This window comes from Oculina patagonica, chromosome 3, assembly GCF_052425735.1.
Source record: "Oculina patagonica isolate OP01 chromosome 3, crgOcupat, whole genome shotgun sequence".
Classification (NCBI taxonomy): Eukaryota; Metazoa; Cnidaria; class Anthozoa; order Scleractinia; family Oculinidae; genus Oculina; species Oculina patagonica.
In genome coordinates this window covers 20,121,793-20,140,157 of record NC_135760.1, presented here as the reverse complement: position 1 = coordinate 20,140,157, position 18,365 = coordinate 20,121,793, and the positions used below count along the sequence as shown (strand labels likewise).

General features: G+C 38.5%; 2 protein-coding genes across 2 annotated transcripts; one reads left to right on the top strand and one right to left on the bottom strand.

Annotated features, from left to right (window-relative positions):
- Positions 1 to 128: 128 nt before the first annotated feature.
- LOC144645332 (BRCA1-associated protein-like) lies at positions 129 to 14,740 on the bottom strand. Its single transcript, XM_078504873.1, has 20 exons — positions 14,559 to 14,740; positions 13,414 to 13,584; positions 12,512 to 12,635; positions 11,792 to 11,902; positions 11,225 to 11,303; positions 10,403 to 10,465; positions 9,393 to 9,443; positions 8,167 to 8,232; positions 6,090 to 6,172; positions 5,502 to 5,577; positions 5,010 to 5,077; positions 4,500 to 4,570; positions 4,312 to 4,382; positions 4,105 to 4,143; positions 3,928 to 4,017; positions 3,361 to 3,474; positions 1,846 to 1,896; positions 1,552 to 1,647; positions 1,201 to 1,293; positions 129 to 853 (listed from the first exon to the last, which is right to left on the bottom strand). The coding sequence occupies exons 1-20, from the start codon at positions 14,632 to 14,634 to the stop codon at positions 773 to 775; spliced, it is 1,674 nt and encodes a 557-aa protein (XP_078360999.1). The 5' UTR covers positions 14,635 to 14,740; the 3' UTR covers positions 129 to 772.
- Positions 14,741 to 14,852: 112 nt separating this feature from the next.
- On the top strand, positions 14,853 to 17,547 carry LOC144645428 (uncharacterized). Its single transcript, XM_078505006.1, has 2 exons — positions 14,853 to 15,590; positions 16,913 to 17,547. The coding sequence occupies exons 1-2, from the start codon at positions 15,224 to 15,226 to the stop codon at positions 17,353 to 17,355; spliced, it is 810 nt and encodes a 269-aa protein (XP_078361132.1). The 5' UTR covers positions 14,853 to 15,223; the 3' UTR covers positions 17,356 to 17,547.
- The last annotated feature ends 818 nt before the right edge of the window (positions 17,548 to 18,365 follow it).

Sequence of the window (18,365 nt, the reverse complement as noted above, 5' to 3'; positions counted from 1 at the left end):
CTCCTTGTTTGCGAAGAGGGGTAGCTTTGGTTTCAGTTTTGTGCTATCTTGGTGCGATGCTAACCTATTCCAAAAGCAAGAGCCGGGCCACATCGGGAGAGGTTTTCCAAAATTAAAAGACAAATTAGTTCCTACTGAAGGAAATTATTTGATTTGATTTAGTTTTATTTATTTAGTAATACACAATATACTCTATGGAATTACTCTGTTCCTCTAAGAGTTCACCGGACTTTCCCTGTCGTTACGCGTTTTGTGAATAGGGTAAACTCCTTTCAGGATTCTAAAACAGCTGGCGTCTTAATTCATTTCATGTCTTCCTCCCTGATGCCATGTCAAATAGTTCTTTTTTTTTTTCACTCTACAGCACTGTAAGTGCTTCAAACTTTTACGCCACTTCTCAATAACGAAATAACTGAATCCGCTTTTAATGAACAGACTACAGACTCATGACTACGTCTATGCTTTTACAGATTTTATGATCTTTAAGTGGACTGCCATAGAGCTGTTCATCGTGTCCTCAGAAAAGGGGTGTAAATGTAGCGAAAAAACAACACGTGAATATATGCCACTGCCGAGAATACATCGCATAAAGATTGTTACGTCTTTCCCAGCCGATAAACACATCTGAGCCCCTTTTCCGTCACTCCAACAAACTTCCGTGATGCTGACTTCTGTCCTAGTGGCGTGACTTCCGCTAAGTTGGCGTGACGTCTGTAGTAGTGGCGTGCCTTCCGGTTATTTACATCTTGAGTTTACATAATTATTCCAACTGTCATCTTTTCCGTCGAGTTTTCTTTGTTTGGTGTGTCGAAGATGATCCCTCGCCCACGAAAAGTTGACCATCCTGCAGCTCCTGTAAAGCAAAGAACGAAATGTTGACAGATTGAAATGAGTAAAAAGCTTACACTGGGCGTATCCAGAAGTGTTCACATTTTGAAACGATCGAAATGAATATGGGAACTCTCCGGGACAAAAAAGGCGGGGATGGGGTTGTTGAACTGGGTGGGAGGGATTACGGCCCGCGACCCTCCCCTACTAGATCTACCACTGCCAATTTTGGTTTCTTCAGGAACAAGTGAACTGTTTTCTAGCAAGTTGTGTTTCAATGATTTACTGTAGTTTACACCTTGTGCGACAAGGTGTCCGTTGCCTGAGAGGTAGCTCGAACTTCAACAGCAAGAAGGAAAAACCTTTGCTCACCTGTCTGGTTTCATCAGGAGCGCCCGCTATTGCTTGTTGTGTTTCCAGGTGACGCATGAGATCTGCTAGTTGTTCCTGAAGATTATTCACTTCCTGCAGAATTAACGAATAATTAAAACGTTAGTCATGTAATATGATTCTGTAGATAAATGTCTTCGGGCACCACTCACTTTGTAGTTTACTACGCCGATATTTAAATTTTTCGTACTTCTCATGCGGGCAAGGCGAAAAGAAAACTCCTTAATAAACTATTATTTTATGTTTCCCGCAATTTAACGATAAAACTTTTCGTCGCGCAAAAGATATTTGTGAGGTATAGTAACAGCAGCTGAATACCGTGAGGGGCGTTACCTGTTTCCTCGCCGCTTCTTCTTCTTGCAGCTTGTCTTCCGTTTGTTTCAACTTCTCTTGCCACAACTTTTGATTTTCTAGTAAACACTTGTTTAACTGAAAAATAGAACAAAAGTTCATTTCTTCCACTGCTTAAAGATCGCTCTGAAAGGGTAAAATGGGAACTAGGATTTGGGTAAATTTCACTGGGAAAATGGGATTTGGGTCACGGGTACCAGGAAGCACAAACAAATAAACAAAAGCACTGGAAGAGGGATTTGGAAAATAGGCTGGAAAATGGGATTTTTTACAAACCTCCTGCTCTTCTTTAAGATCACCAACAAGCTTGCCAACCTTAGTTACAACCTGGTGAACAAGATAAAACAGAGTTTGAATGAATTTGAATTCGATTTATCTCGATTCACCAGAGAAATTGTGATGGAGGAGGAATTCTAGATGGTCGCGGGGGACACCTTAGGCTCATCATTATGCATTTATTTAAAGCGCATGCACGAAGTGCAACGACTGACGTCGACAACTTTACAAGATATTCATGACTGGATAAAAATATGGGTGCGTGCGCGTGATTTTTAAAAAAAATCCTGCAAACTGGACATTTCGTTTCATCAAAAGCGATGTTTTGCAGTTTACAGTTATGGTTTTACTGCTCGCCCATTTGTTTTCTACATTCTTACAATACGTAAATGTTGTGAAGGCCGCAAACTTTGCTAGGACAGCTAGCGCCACTACTCTCTTCAGAAGAGACGAATACTGACAATCAGAAGATGCTACTTTCGATAACTGTAAAATAAAAGACTCTTTGTGGAGTCCAAATTTTAAATAAGCGCCGCCCTCAAATAAGCGCCGCCCCCGAATAAGCGCCGCACTTGAAGTGGGAAAAATTTAATAAGCGCCGCGGCGCTTATTCGAGTAAATACGGTATTGTAGTGTGTCATAACAGAGGCGGAATTTTAAAAGAGCGCTTTTAGAAAGAGGCAGAAGGCATTAAATTAAAATTTGCGCATTTAAACCGCCATAAAATGCTGGCAAATTTTAAATTAAAAAATCCGCTTCTGTTATGACACTCTAGAGATATTGATTGATTAGTTTTTGACAAGATCACAGTGTGCTGTCTCCTACTCGTTCCGCAAACTCTGCCACAAAATCATGTTCTTCCCAATTTGGCACTTACGTGGCTATTACATCGCCGTTAAGTACAATCTACCAAATAAAAGATGACATACACAATCTTTTATCATTTCTTTATGTCTCTGTAAAATTTGAGCTTGATCGCACCCATAACGGCCGAGAAATAAGCGTTTTAAAAGATGCAGGTCAAGCAAAATTTCGCTTCATGAATTTATTCATGCTGTAGGTATCCCCCGCGACCTTAACCGAATAAATATGCACGTCGTGCATAACCCTGGTCTGTGAGAAAAAATGTCCTCACTCGTCACTCTCATCAAAGAAGTTGAACTCCCAGACAGCTTGGCGCGTTTTGACCCAGTTGCCCCTGCTGATTATGGGATAACTTAAAAGTACGAGCGATTAGTTACTTAGTTAATTAGTTAATTCGCCGTGCGTTTTGATTGGGACGCTACATATTAGCCCTCAACCAATCGTGAGTGGAGTTTTGCCTTTCATTCCAGCCAATCAAATTCAATACGTAAACCAGATTGACGTGATTTTTCCCGCGATTACTATTTTCAAGGAACCCTTTCTTGACTGAAGTACGTTGCCATGACTGTTGTTGTTTTGTTTGTGGAAAGATGAGTCATTTATTTCCATTGAAACTACGCACTGGACACTAACAAGTTCGGCGGGTCATACCTGTGTGTATTTTTTGTCCAAATTTTTCTTTTCTTTCTCGGCTTCAGTAAGTTTCAATTCCAGCTTTTTACATTCCTCCAGTGTTTTCTTCGTACGTTCTTCCATAGAACTCACCTAAAATGTTCACAACGGAAACTTGTGTGATCTCCTTTACAACAAATACCGCGACGAAAACACAAATGATATGGCTTAACAATGGGACACTAAACCATACTGAGAGGTAATGAGTCCTTATTGAATACAAACAACACGAGAAAGCTATCCAATTGCTTCTTGAACATCAAATCAGTGAACAGCATGCGTTTACGCTTAAAGATTCTTAAACAGAAGATTTCTCTTTCAGTGGAACTGACAGAAATTAAAAAGAGACTACACGACTCGCCAGCCACAGTAGCTCTTATTTTTAGTCAGATTTTATAGGTTGATTTTGTGAGTCAGTGTCTTGAGAAACGACCTTTTCTGTAAGGTTTTATCGTTGTAAAGGAGTTCGTTCCATCCTATTTTATTTGTTTATTTCAACCTTTTATGCAATTCCTTACATCAGGTTTGCAAAATATTCGTATTTACCTGCCCCGCTGCATCTTTTTCAATCTGTGTAATTTTTTCTTGGAAATAAAGCCTTTGGTTCTCCAGTTGACTTGTTAGCAAGTATGTGTACTAGAAACAGGAAGGACATTTTGATTAGAAAATGTGGCAAAATAACTATACTTAAGACTCAAACAAACAACAAACAAACAAAACTACCTCTAGCGTAACAGAATCCATTTTTTCTTCATCCATAACCTGCAATTATGATTGGAAAACGGTGTTTAAAGTTTATGAGAGAACCCACAAGTAACAGAGGAATAAAGCTCACAAGCAAAGATACGAGATTGATCTTTTGTCTGGGAGATAGAACGCAATGAAACTACGAATATTCCGCGTAAAATGTCATCATCTCATTTGACTGACCTGTTGTTCTGAGCCATATTCTACAAGTTTTCCGTCCGTCTTATTCTGGATCAGACGATGAACAAAGTTATCTGTCAGAGAATGAAGTGAGATTTGATTATTAAACAGTTGATAAAAGCACGCTGAGATACCTACTTTAGGCAAACGAGCACAGGTTAGGAAAAAATCACAAATGAAGTGTATTGTACCTCCAGTGTAATCCCAGACGCGCTGTGTTCCCAGCTCTAAAGAATAAGTGTGTTGCGTCTCTTGGAAATGCCTTGAATTGAGAAAACAAAAGAAAACTTTCAGGAACTTTCCTTGAAGTATTTCATATAACTCGCGCGATTTGTCAACAAGCGATTATAAGTGTTCAGTCTGTTAGACCTCGATTTCAGACACGCCCTAATCATGATTTCTCCCTGTGAAGCCTTTTCAAAAAGAGCACATATGACTCATAACGACAATAAACGCCCTGGGAGCAAGGTTGAGAACTTTTGGTACAGCGATCGATTTAAAGAAGGTTTTCGGCGTGGAAAAAAATCGATCCTAAAGAAACCTTCATGCAGACCTTTCTGAAAGCAGGGAGTAGTGTACTTCTTTTTTGCTTAACCCAAGCAGACGGTCACTAAAATATGTTGTTAAGACGCAAGACACCATGCAGCCATTTAATTTATTACTGATGTAACCTCACCCGAACTGAATGATTTCTTGCCTACCTCTTAGCATGAGACCTGAGATATCTGCCGCAGCCTATGTGACCACAAATAAGACATATCCACAGACTCTAAACACCACAAAGAAAACACGGTCTCAGTCTCACATCAGATACAACGTGAAACCGTTTACTCGTAAAGGATAAAAAAGGGCGGCTATTTTGACGTTTTTTTCGCGTGCACTAACTTATTTAATCGGAAAAACAAGTGTTCGTTTTGGTAGATCCTCGTAGTAACGCCGAAGAGTTTCCGAAGTTCTTATTAACCAATCAGAAGAGTGCACGAACAGTCGCGAGCATACCGACGGTAAGCACGTCAGTTGCTCGTCAAAACGATGAACCTTCTTTGTCACAACCCACGGGTTCTCTTTATTCTTTCAAATTTTTATTAACAAACTCTGGTAGGGAGGAAAGTTACAAAGGAATTCCCACCGGAAGTAGAGGTACATGTTTCCCCGAGCTCAGTAGTCACATGAGTAGAAGACTGCGAGCATACCTCACTAGAATCACATTCGAAACACTTGTTCCCGTCAACGGGTTGTGGCGTTTGGCAGTATCTACAAACTGGGCAGCTAGAACAGGAAAAGAAGCAAAAAAGAACTTCATTTAAAATGCAGTGCGACTCCGAAATACAAGGATACGCCAAAAGTGCACAGAAAATGAAAACTGGAACTTGTTACAGACTTGTTTCCATACGGGTTTACTGAGGGTCGCTGGAGTTGCAGTATTTTGGTCGTTTAAGTTCACGCACCATCTGTCAGTAAGGATCATTTCAATCTATTATTTTTTAGAGAAAATTCAAGTAGGCCATATGCTCAAACAATTGACCGTCCGACTGACCGTCCAGCTGACTGGCCAACCGACTCAGTACCCGCTCAACCGACTGTCCGAACATCCAGCTTAACGACCCATGACGAATTGACTGACTGACTGACTGACTGACTGACTGACTGACTGACTGACTGACTGACTGACTGACTGACTGACTGACTGACTGAACGACCGATTGATTGAATGATTGATCGATCGGTTTTTACAATCGAATGGTATGGCTACAATACGGCATTTTTAATTTAAAACTTACGTTGTATCTGACCACTTAGACAAACAGCTTCCGTGAAACGAGTGATTACAGAGAATAGTTAACACGCCTTCAACAGATTCATCCTGAAAAGTAAAACAAAACAAAAAATAGCATTTTGGAATTTTGACGAGAAAGCTAAATTACGCGAACGGCTACGGCCAAGAATGCCTTCCCATTTGTAACATGCATGCTACGCTCACATAAATGTAACAACTAACTTTAACCAAGCCGCATCCGTGTCGCAGAAATGTAAAATTTCTCAGTTCTTGTTTATTTTTTCGCGCATCAATGACCGGAAAAAAGTACTTTCCATGAATCTGGGAACAAAATCGAATCTAGAAACGCAAACCTTGTGTTAATAGATTCAAATCCAGCAACATTATGTCCAAGAACTGTTAGGCAAGCGTAATTGAACAGTATATTATGGATTTCTTAGGCTAAAGGATAAATGTTAAGTATTTCTCATTCAGTGTAAACGCTTCTTGTATGCATTACGATTTATGCGTTTTTAAAAAATTGGGAATTTTTATGAAGGTGAAAAAAAAAAAAAGAAAGGGAAAAAAAAAAAAATTTTTTCTTTTTTTAAAAAAAAAAAAAAAAATTTTTTTTTTAAAATAAGAACACCCTTTTTCCTGCGGTTTTGGGGGGGGGTATTTTATTTTCTCGTTTGGAAAATTTAATTTACAAATGTTTAGTGATTCATGTTACAAAAGAGAACTTTATTTTGACGAATGAGCGGCAAAAGTCGCATTTTGTTACCATGTAATTATCTTTCCGTGTACAAACTTCACTTTGAATTTATCAAAACCTGCTGTGCTTTAAAGAGAAAACGCAGTATCTCTGCATAATGCAAATAAATTCGATCTGTTTAAAATAACCTATATCTACTTTATTGAAAGCTTAAATTAAGCTATATCAAAGAAAGCGCCAAATATCTCACTCAAACGCAGACAGCTTATCTCAGGTGCCTTGTCCACGAAAAATCATTTATTTGTATTGCATTGCGGTCAAAAATAACAACTAACAACGTTAATAAAAAACACGAATTTTCCTAATTTTCCTGGCGTAAAACGCGACAGAATAAAAATGTCTACCGTCTGGAGTTTCTGTAATCGTTACTTCGCAGCTTAAATTACAAATCTCAAACTAAAATTTCGGGCAAAATTATATTTTGTGTGGCTGAAACTTCAAAGGCGATATTTTATTGTTTTTATGAGCGATAGTTAAAGTTAACCAACGTTAACAATTTTCAAAAACACATTCAACAGAAGCATTCTTCCTTAGTTGTCAATGGACATGCAAAAAAGGATTCCCGCGAGGACATTTTCATTTCTTATCGTGTTTTTCGCAAAATATTCTCTGACCCGAACGTCTAACCAAACACTAATGATATTCTAAAACATCAAGCTGAAACTACATGACAATATTGTCGCCTATTCGCAAAATAATTTACTTTTCTTCGTCTCTATACCATGCGTGTTAAATGTCTACAGCTAAATGCATCTACCTTATTCTTACTCATTTTCGCTAACTGTACTTATTTTCGCGATTTTCGCATTTTCAAAATAATCGCAAAATTTAATGCGCGCGAAAACAAAACATTGCGCAAAATTTAAACACGCGAAAATTAATACCATAATTTAAATCAAAACAATAATTTTAGGAACTGTAACTAACTATCCTTGAAAATATCGTTCCGTCTTGTTTTCGACTACCAACCTTTCTCTGATTACTGTTTTCTTCAGCTTGTAAATCGGCCAAGATATCTTAAAGCCCAAAGCACAGTCACGTCCGTTAGCAGACTCCTTGTAGTAACATTGAGTTAGACTTTTGTATATTTCCAGTAGTTCCTTAGTCTTTGACGACTGATCCAGAAAATACTGACAAAATCACGAAATTTAATACGCTTTTGCTCTAATTTTTCTTGCAATCGCGAAAATTAATACTCGCGAAATTCGGCTCCCGAATTTTCGCGAAATTAAGTACGCGCGAAAATTAGTAAGAATATAAAGGTACATGAAGTGAGTCGAGACATTTCTATTAATCATTCGTCAATAGTGGAAAATTAAACTCTTACCATACGCTCTAAACACACGGGGCACTTTGGTAGTTCAGTTAGCCCAGCACAAGGAAGGCTTCCTCCCTTCAGAGACAGAGAAAAAAATAAACAATATTCCAGCATTAATAATTAATCACCTCTTGAAATGTCGGATAACTTGCTACGACATTAAGTACAATATTTGTATTGTTTTACCAAAGGCAAGGAAAATACACAGATGTTTTTCCTTAGTGCCTTCCGCCAGTTAATCTTCTCAAGTTCAAAATAGAGGCAAACAAAAATTAAAGTAATGACAAAATTATGCAAAACCGACTAAAAATCTCTTTTGCGATTCGTTATATGCTAAAAAGTGCCAATCTAATTAATCAATCAAAAATCAAATCTGCATGAAGGCCTAATCATACTTTCGTTTGAGGACGTATAATTTTGACATTTTTTCCCTTATCGTCAACACTGAAACGATGGAAAACGCTGATCGTGCTCTCATAAAAAACCTAGACTTTCGAGAACGCTTCGCAGAGACTTTCAAGAGGGTCCTAGAGGGGGGTTTTAAATCCCATTTCCCAGCCCAAATTTTGCCCGAACTGAATCACATTTCCCAACCCATTATTGTTTTCCCGATTTTCCAAATCCCAGTCCCAGTTCTACTGTTTGATTTGTCTTTGATTCCCAGTCTCAGTGACCCAAATCCCATTTCCCCAGTGAAAAGTTTTAAATCGGTTTTGAGAACACTGACGCATTTGCGTTTGTCAATCGTTTCAGGAATTAATTTTCTTGTTTCGCTATACACTACTGTCAGTCTCCACGTTTTCAGAGCACATGAAAACAGTAGTGTAGTCGCAAAAGCCTGCTTAGGTTTTGGTTCCAACGGAACACTAGCCGTAAGCCCCGAAAACGGGGCAGGGCAAAAACGGATATGCCCCCTGCCGGATGTAAAGACTGACAGGAAATATTTTCTCCTGTTTACTTGTAGTCTCCCTCGCAGCCGTTCTTAGTGTCGTCACGCAAAATTCCTGCTGCGAGGGAGACTACCCAGGCTATAACCGAATCTACGATATTTTCTCCTGTTTACTTGTGGCTAACTTTGAAAACTTTATGTCCCCTAAGTCTAAGAGGTCCCATTATATGCAGCAACCAAAATAATAGGATCTTACTGACAAGTGTTCCTTAAATGTACAACTATAAAATACAGGCGAATGTGAATCTAATTTGTACTTTAATTGGAGCCGAAGTTAAACTATTACCTCTGATATTTTCTTGGTTTCCACCTTAGCAACATAGACTAGATGACAAACCTAAGGCAAAAAAGACAAATAATTCTTTCCTTCTAAATAACAACTTAAAAATTTCAAAAAAAAACCAACAGTACTGCCATTAATTCTTCATTCAAATAACATGTTTGGTAATAATCCCGATATGCTCCAAAACTTGCACAATACAAGAACCTTGAAATAAGACTTAAATAAAATAAGCTCCGACTTCTTAGATGCAAAATCTCTCCCATCATAATAGGATCCAGTAAGACTATAAACCCAAGGGTTTACACCTGGAAAAACACTTTAATCAAGAGAAAGGAGTAACTAAAGTGGCATATAAAGTTTTCAAATGAATGCCAATCTCTGATGAGAAATAATCTTTCACCACAAATATTTTAACAGAAATGATCAGTGAAATGTAGACTGAATTCTGTGCCCTAATATACTGTTGTAGTGGTGATGAGCTAACAACGCTAAGATAGCAAGGCATATTGCCCACTTTTAACAAATTGATTGATTGATTGATTGACTGACTGACTGACTGACCGACCGACCGACCGACCGACCGACCGACCGACCGACCGACCGACCGACCGAATATTATAAAAACACTATATACATTGAAAATTGAATACAAATATGCATAATAGTAAACGATATATGAGTAGCTAAATGTATTGTAGAATTCATCAGCCAGTTCCCAGTTTAACTGACTGACTGACTGACTGACTGACTGACTGACTGACTGACTGACTGACTACTGACGGACTGACTGATTGACCGACTGACTGACTGACTGACTGACCCGACCAACCAACCTACTGACCACTACCCAATGACTGACCCAACGACTGAACAGCACTGACTGACTGACTGACTTACTGACCAACTGACTTAATGACTAACTGACTGACTAACTGACTAACTGACTAACTGACTGACTAACCAACTGACTGACCAACTGACCGACCGACTGACTGAACATGTTCTTTACTTACCTCTTCCTCTAACAGATTGTATGGGTGACCATTAAATGTATTGTAGAATTCATCAGCCAGTTCCTTCAAGAAAAAAAAACCAGCAATTTTTTGTAAGAATACTAAGAGAATTCAGTATCAAACCCACCTACAAGTCAGATTATATTTATTTTTCAACATCTCAGAGAATCAACTTTACTGCTGAACTGATGCTCCCATTTAATGTTGGATTCTTCAAGTCAATTCAAGGGACACACTTTTCAACAGAAATTTTGGATGGGGGAGAAAGGTAAGGAATATTCTACTGTTTCCAACCATGATTCCCAGGGGGGGTACTCTGGGGTCCAAGTGACGGGGATGTGCAAAGGATTTTTTGGGGGTCGAAATTTTCGATTCCGGGATTTTTTTGGGTAGGAGAATTTGGCAGGTATTTTTTTTTTTTTTTTTTTTGGGTGACTTGATTTAAATAGGGGATTATTTTGGGTATTAAAATCAAACTAAAGTGCCTTAGCGCGGCCTTGGCAATTTAGAGGTAATTTGACTAGGGATTTTTTGGGGCGTTTTTTTTGGTCCAGGGATTTTTTTGGGTAATGTCGGAAAACTTAGGGATTTTTTTGGGTCCTGAGTTTTGCCTCCATTCGATCATCCCCGTCACTTTGATCCCGGAGTACCCCCTGTGGGCCATGATTGTACCCCTTTTAATGCAAAGCAACTTGAAATACCTCTGGTTTTTTCTAAGACATCAACTATCTTAAATATAATTAAAACAAGTCACCTTTCAGCTTAGAAGTTTATAAGGTAATAATTCTTTTAAGTAAAACCAACTACATTGTAACATGTTACCTGATTCCTAAATTTAACAAGGACCATGTACTGATTGGGTGTGGTGTCCCTGATGATCTTGACGCATTCAATAAATTCTCTGAAAAGGAGAATGAACTTTCATCATCATCACTTTGTTTACCCTCGGATTTGAAGAGTAGCTTATACAGCTAATATCTCTGAGCATTTCACAGTAAGCACAGTACAAGGGGCAAAGACCAGACCACAACTACACTGGGAACTCCATGCCCTACTCTTTACGATGAGTGATGAGACTTTAACATGCATGCATGTGAATGACAGAGGTTCAAAACAAAGAAGTGAGCCTTAGTGAATTTTTGAAGATCTTACACACAAACATAGTCCCAAGTTATATGACCACAGTGTAAAATGTAAGGAAGTTATAAACAACCAGCATAATTTGTAAATCAAATAATTTTGTCTGACTTTATACTTTCAAACACTGAAAAGGCATACAGATTCACTGGGCCTATCACATTCAGATATCTTTGGCTTAGCCTTAAACATCTCGGGATTCATGATAAACTTTGAGTAAAAAAATCAAATAATTTAGTTAAGATAACTCACTCTGATGGAGCTACAAACTGCATGAGCTCAATACAAGTCATCTTGGCAGGTACAGCTAACATGCAAATCATCTCACTCCGTTTAACACCTTTACTTAATGATGTCATCTCACTGGCAGGATAAAAAAGGTATATCATTTAGCAAATGGAAAATAATCTCCAAAAAACTTTCGCAACAAACATGAAATAGATTCTTTTCAGTTATTTTAGTTACTATGAGGGGTGGTGAATAGTCCTTCAAAAAAGCCGAGTCTTACAGAATTTTAGCCAAATTTCAGGGGTCTTGTCGTCTCAGTATTTTCTTTGATGCCTTCGCAGTGTCTCAATTTCTTTTGCAAGGCTTTGCAAGGCTAAAAACGTCCCGAGCTCGCAGAAAAGATGTAAGTCTTGCAATTCTCACATTTACCATTCGACACCCCTACTAAGACCAGCAACATGTTATCATGATGCCGTAGATGACCTTTGGAACTGAGGTCTGAGGAAAGACTCAATACTAATAAACAATTTGACTTCAATTTCAATTTTGATTTCTGTTATTTTTTGACCTTCATTTTCAATTTTCAATTGACTTATCTCAAACTGTGAGATATAATTAGAAGTATGTGCATCTCTGTAGCAATAGAAAACACCCAGATACATTATATATATATATATGTCTGGCACTTAGCAACATTTTCCTATACCAGCGGATACAGCTCAAGAATTTGCCTACTAAACTCACTTGTTCTTGTAGATATGTATAATTCCCTTGATGATCTCAACCATAGGATTTCCACAGAAGAATGCTATCTTGCCTCGCTCACTATCTTTTTCCTCCTCATGAACAGCATCTTTTTCATCTTTGTCTTGAGAAAATTAATGACAAATCAGTAAAGTTTGCGATTGTACCAGAATCCCCCAGATCATGAATCCTAAGCCAAAGGCTGAGTTTGCCTTCAGGCTTTTTTCAACAGACCTGAAGTGTGAAAATCTCACTCTCTTTCATAATTTATGTACAGTAGTGTGGGGGGAGACATGACCCCAGGAGAATAGGGGGTGGTAGGGGTAGAGGAGGTGGAAAAGGAAAGGGTGGGGAGTAGGAGAAATAGGGAGAAAATTACTTTTGGTCAGCACCAAGAATGCAGATTCTGGCCAATTCCCATTTGAAAGTCTGCAATTCACAGACTTACCGTCTTTGTAAGCAGACACAGAGTTTATTCAGCTCAAAGCTGATTGGCTGACAGACCATAGTAAGCACTTTGTACTACTCAAAAAAGCAGTCTTGGCCAGAGCTCGCATTTTGAACAAAAGGAAGACAAACAAGTTGGATTGTGTGCTTCTCAAAAATCATTTTCAGTCTAATGAAAGTGCCCCCTTACATGAAAGCTTTAGAATCAAGATTGGCACAGATGATCAAGGCCTATTTTCTAGTGCTGTTTCAGAAAAATATTCATACCTCTCCCATAAAAGGTTCTTTGGTTTCAACCTCAAACCTCTCTGGAAATTCCAGTTTATCTTTATATAGTCATGTAATTAATTCCCATTTTTGTACAAACCCCCCTTCCCATCAAAATTTCCAACACCCTCCCCTATAGGGTGGGTAAGGATAATTCCTAGAACCCGTCCAATGATCATGAGTCTTACCAGTATTTCTTGTTAGTGTTTCAACCTGAATGTCATGAAGATATCTTCCACCCCTGTGAACTTTCATCTTTTCTTCAGATATGTCACTAGGTATAGGATCCTTCTCTTCCCCACCTGTACAATCTCCCTCCTCTGATGCCGACATGACTTTACCTGTGACAAATCCAGGGGCTGAAATATATTAAACAAGATATCATCCTTTAGTTGAGTGCCAGTAGGCACAATGGGCAGTGAGTGAGTGAGTGAGTTTAGTTATGGAAATGAATGTTTGTTAATCAAATAAGGATTCTTTGAGAAGAGGGATGAGCACTAGCAAAGTCCTCAAATACCCTGGACAATGGCCGTCCAATTATCCCAGATGTACAGTTACAGCGGTACATATATATTCGTAAATGAAGCATGTACAATACAGAATCTGAGGGGTGTTGAATGGTAAATGTGAGACTTTGTGAGGCAGCGAGACTTATATCTTTTCTGCGAGCCCGAGATCATTTTAGGGTTGCAAAAGATATTGAGACTCCGAGAAGGCATCAAAGAAAAATTCGAGACGACGAGATCCCTGGCGAGACATGCATTTTGGAAGGACCATTCTTCTGTTGTATACTGAATCAGGATCTTGTTCTGTAGGTATGGTGCAAATTCATTTTTTCATCTCCAAGAGGCACCAATTTTGAACAATATAATAATTAAATTAGAAGCAGTGGCCAAAAATACACAGTGATCACTTTTATGTGATAGTCCGTTAAACCCTCCCCCCCCCACCCCCCTGTGCATGCTCCCCTCACCCTTCCAATCCCCCTCTTCAGGAGACACATACATTTTTCAATCGGTTTTGTTTAAGATTGTGTTGAGTTTGTTTATCAACAGAACTAAACTGTACCGTATCCCAAATAATGGATGATATATGATTTTTTGATTTTATAGAACTACTATTAATCTGCTGACTGTTTGATCATCATAAGCTTAAGTGAAAATCGGACTGAAAATATTCTGACGACTTTTTCGTCTTTTCCTTGGAGGTTGGCATGTGAAAAAGAATATTAAATTTACAATCAGCATAAATTTAGGGCCTAAGTTTTGTGCATGAAGAGCAAACAGATCGAATAAATGCAAAAGTGACAAAAATGTAAAATAACATTACTAACCACAGTAATTTAGGCCTTCGGACAAAGGCAAATCGTCGGCAACCTCAAATCTGAGAACCACGAGGGAAATGGACATTGATCCTCTTTTTCTGTGCTACACATAAGTAACTTGACAAATTTAAATGAACAAAATCAATCGTAAACTTTACGTTTTGTCATTCATTTTCCCTTTGTTGATTGATTCCTCAAAAAAACTTGAGCCTACACTGGTTAATGATCAGCGGAAACACCTACACCACACTTCATGTAAGACTACCGAACTGTCAAGAGGAAAATGTAACGCAATTTTCAAAATAAAAGTTTGCAACCGGTACCTGCAAATCTATTTTAATTGTTGATTTTGTGCCAAGGACATTATAACGTCGTTGTTTACTGCAGCCTCCATCAAGGGTGGGTTCAACTCGACTGGAACGTCAATATTTGTAAAGAGCTGCTGAGAGGCATTTTACGCGGGAAACTTCAATTATCAGGAATACAATCGAAGGACCTTGAAGCTTGCAAGAATCGAATCCTTTTATTGTATTTGGTTGCAAGCACAGTACTTATTCCACGATATCATTCACACTCTTTATATAAGCTGCTTACATTTATGGATCGTCTTCGCCATTGAAATACTCACAAAACAATCTTTTTTCTATCTATATTTCGCGCAATATTTCAACACAATGGCGCTGTCAAAAACTGTCATTACCTTCATTCTGATATTCGCGGCCTTCAACGTCACAACATTCTTACCAAACATTCAAAACCTCCTCTCTCAAGTTCTTAACATCCTTCGTACTTGGATGCCGTCTGTTGTGAATTTACTGGAAGAGATTGTGGTCCGAATTCACAAGTACTGTACGGAAAGCTTGCTGAAAGACATAAAGAGATGCCTTGCAGCTCTGACAGACTTGGTTGGAAATTTAGTTGATTTATTGCAGCCGGCTGTCAGCAGTTTGTTTGAAGTTGTTTATGATGGCCTGGTTGCCCTTCATAACAATGGCATGGGGTATACTGATGAAATTCTACAGCAGGTTCTGGGCATTGATGGTAAGACAGATTATTTCAAGTAAAATGTTCTTCATACAAGACCTTCTACAAGAGCTTCTATTAAAGTCTGAAGCACAAGCGATCGATTAAATTAACAGATCTGGCATAGTATGTCTCCCTCCCTTTTACGATCCGAGAAAAACTCATCTTCACTCCCCCGCCCCCTCCCTCCCCATTTGAGAGGCCCTGCCAGGGTAAACCTTGGCCCAAAAAGTATTGACACCCGGGGGGGTACTCGAAAAAGTTTTGTACGGGGAGGCTCCGCCCGGAGATCCAACCCCTTACCCTTTTATATACCATTTTGATAGAAAAGGTACCCCTTTTGTATACCTTTTATTGCAAAAAGTCACCCCTTTCATATACCTACACAACATCACATTTACCTAAAACGGGAAGTTTTCTTGTCATTTTTATGTAGCGCTTAATAAATTAAGACAATACAGCCAAAAGTTGCGTCTGCTCGGAATATTTAATGTAAAGGCCTTTTTAAATATCATTATGGCAGATTTCCCTACCCTTTCATATACCTAAACTTGTGAAATCCCTACCCTTTTATATACCTGGAGCCTGAAAAAGGTACCCCTTTCGGGCGGAGCCTCCCCGTATAGGCCATTATAGGGAGTACCCCCCCCCCCCCGGGTATTGACAGCACATAAAATGAAATTGCGACAAACAATAACCTTTTGCCAAATTCTGACAAGTGACCAAAAGGCCTAGAATGATAGATGAAACAGTAATAATGGATATTTTGAAATTCAGACAAGTGAATCCGGGATCCCCTGGCAATGTGTCATTTGAGCATACCCTTTTCCCCTTTGGACTTAGATAACAACTGCCACCGATGATGGCAAGATGTCACAGCCCTCGGCTTTCATCTTTTGTAAACTTGTATTTTTATATAGTTTTAATGTGTAAAAAGTTAAGGGATATAATTATATTGTTATCTATTTTACTTATTTTATTTTTATTTTTTAATATATATTTCACTTGTTTCTCAAAGAAACTAGCTTGTCTTAGCTATATCAAATTCGAGGATAAATAAAGTTTTATGTTATGTTATATGTTATGTTAACCAGACTGTTGAGTAATGTCATGTGTCAATATGTACAACTGCGAGTTTCCTTCGTAATCATTTGTGTCACCATGATCTCTCTTGCCACTCACTAAATATAATCAGCTAAATGTACATGTAAGCCAAATGATTTGGGGAAAGGAGTCAATGTGTATATAAAAAAATCTGAAAATTAAGGCGTGTCTTTTCCACTTCATTAAATTTACTGGTGATCTCAACTTTACAAGTATTTTTGTTTTAATTTTTGCAGGAGCAGCTCTCCCTGATCAAGTAGGAACAGCAAGGAACAAACTTTTGTCACTAATTTTATTTCTTTTCTGGATCATCGTGGGGCTAATTTGTATTTCCAGAATGTCCTACAACAAATTCTTTCTCCTGATGTCCAGTACGTTTCTTGTACATGCCTTTTTCGGGCCTGTCTGGTGCATACGAAGACTGGCATTTTGCATCGGAGTTTGCTTATGGATGGGCTCTCTGGTATCAAGTAAACCAATACCTGCAGCAGTCGCTGTTCTGATTGCTTTCACTCTGACAGGTTTCAGAAAATGGAGGAAGAAGGTTGCCATGACGACAAGTACGAGTCATCTCTTGAGATTTAACGAAAGTATTGAGCAGAGACTGGATGGAATAGAAAGGAAGTTGGATCTTTTGGTGACAAAGCTAAATACCATGTGTGATAGCCAGCCCAGCTGAAAGTTGAATAATTCATTGCTAGTGAAGGTGTTTTGGATCAATATGCACCATAAGCTGGTATTCCTGTGACGTTGTCACTCACAAGTAACCATAACCCAAACCCTAGCTCACAGATTTATTTAAGAATTTAAGGCCTAATTTGGGTTCAAAAGAAAATGGATTTCCCAGATTAGTGCTGAAAGCCTTTTCTCGATCCCCTTTATGAAGAAATTTCTTCATCTGCCAACAAATAAAGTCGAAACATCTTACTTACCTGTCAGGCAAGTGATCGATAAAATCTGCTACCACCCAGGGCTACTGGACGGTACTTTCTTTGCACCCAGTGCTTCATCAAGTGGTTTGCAAATGGATTAACAAAAATTAAAATGAGTTATTATTTATAAGAAATCATTAGAATAATATTTATTGTGTAAAAGTGCATATTATTTATAAAGCTGATAGCACAGTTATTTTTTATGTTGGGAGAAGTTTTGTAGCCCAACTTGACCAATACAAACAAGCTAAGGAGATACTGTCAAAATTAAGAGCAGGGAAAGAATAAGAATACAAATATAAATTAATTTCCTGAGTGTTTTGTCAGAGCTTTCAGAGCCTATTGGCATAAAGGGAATTCTGTCTTCGTTTCCTAAGCCTTTTTCTAAATAAATTTAAATCAATAACTTATATTGCCAAGTTTTTTGTATTCTTTTTATTAAGGTTCTTGGGGGGGGGGGTACTCCCATATGTGGCAGGTATGTGCCGCCCGATAGGGTATGGTCTTTGACTGAGGTTCTCGGTCCCTAAATAGGGTATCATTTTTGCTCCTTTCAGCAATGTGTTCCCAATGTGATCCTTAGATAGGGTACCTAAATTCTATAAGCTAAAATAAACGCCCAGCTAAACGAAAAAAAGATATCTTAAAACTGAATTTTCTGTTCAGGTATTAGAAAAGCAATTTTATAAAGATTTGTGTCTTGCCGTGCGCGGTTGGCCGATTTTTGGCTTGTCACGGAACGCTCCTCCTCCCCTTG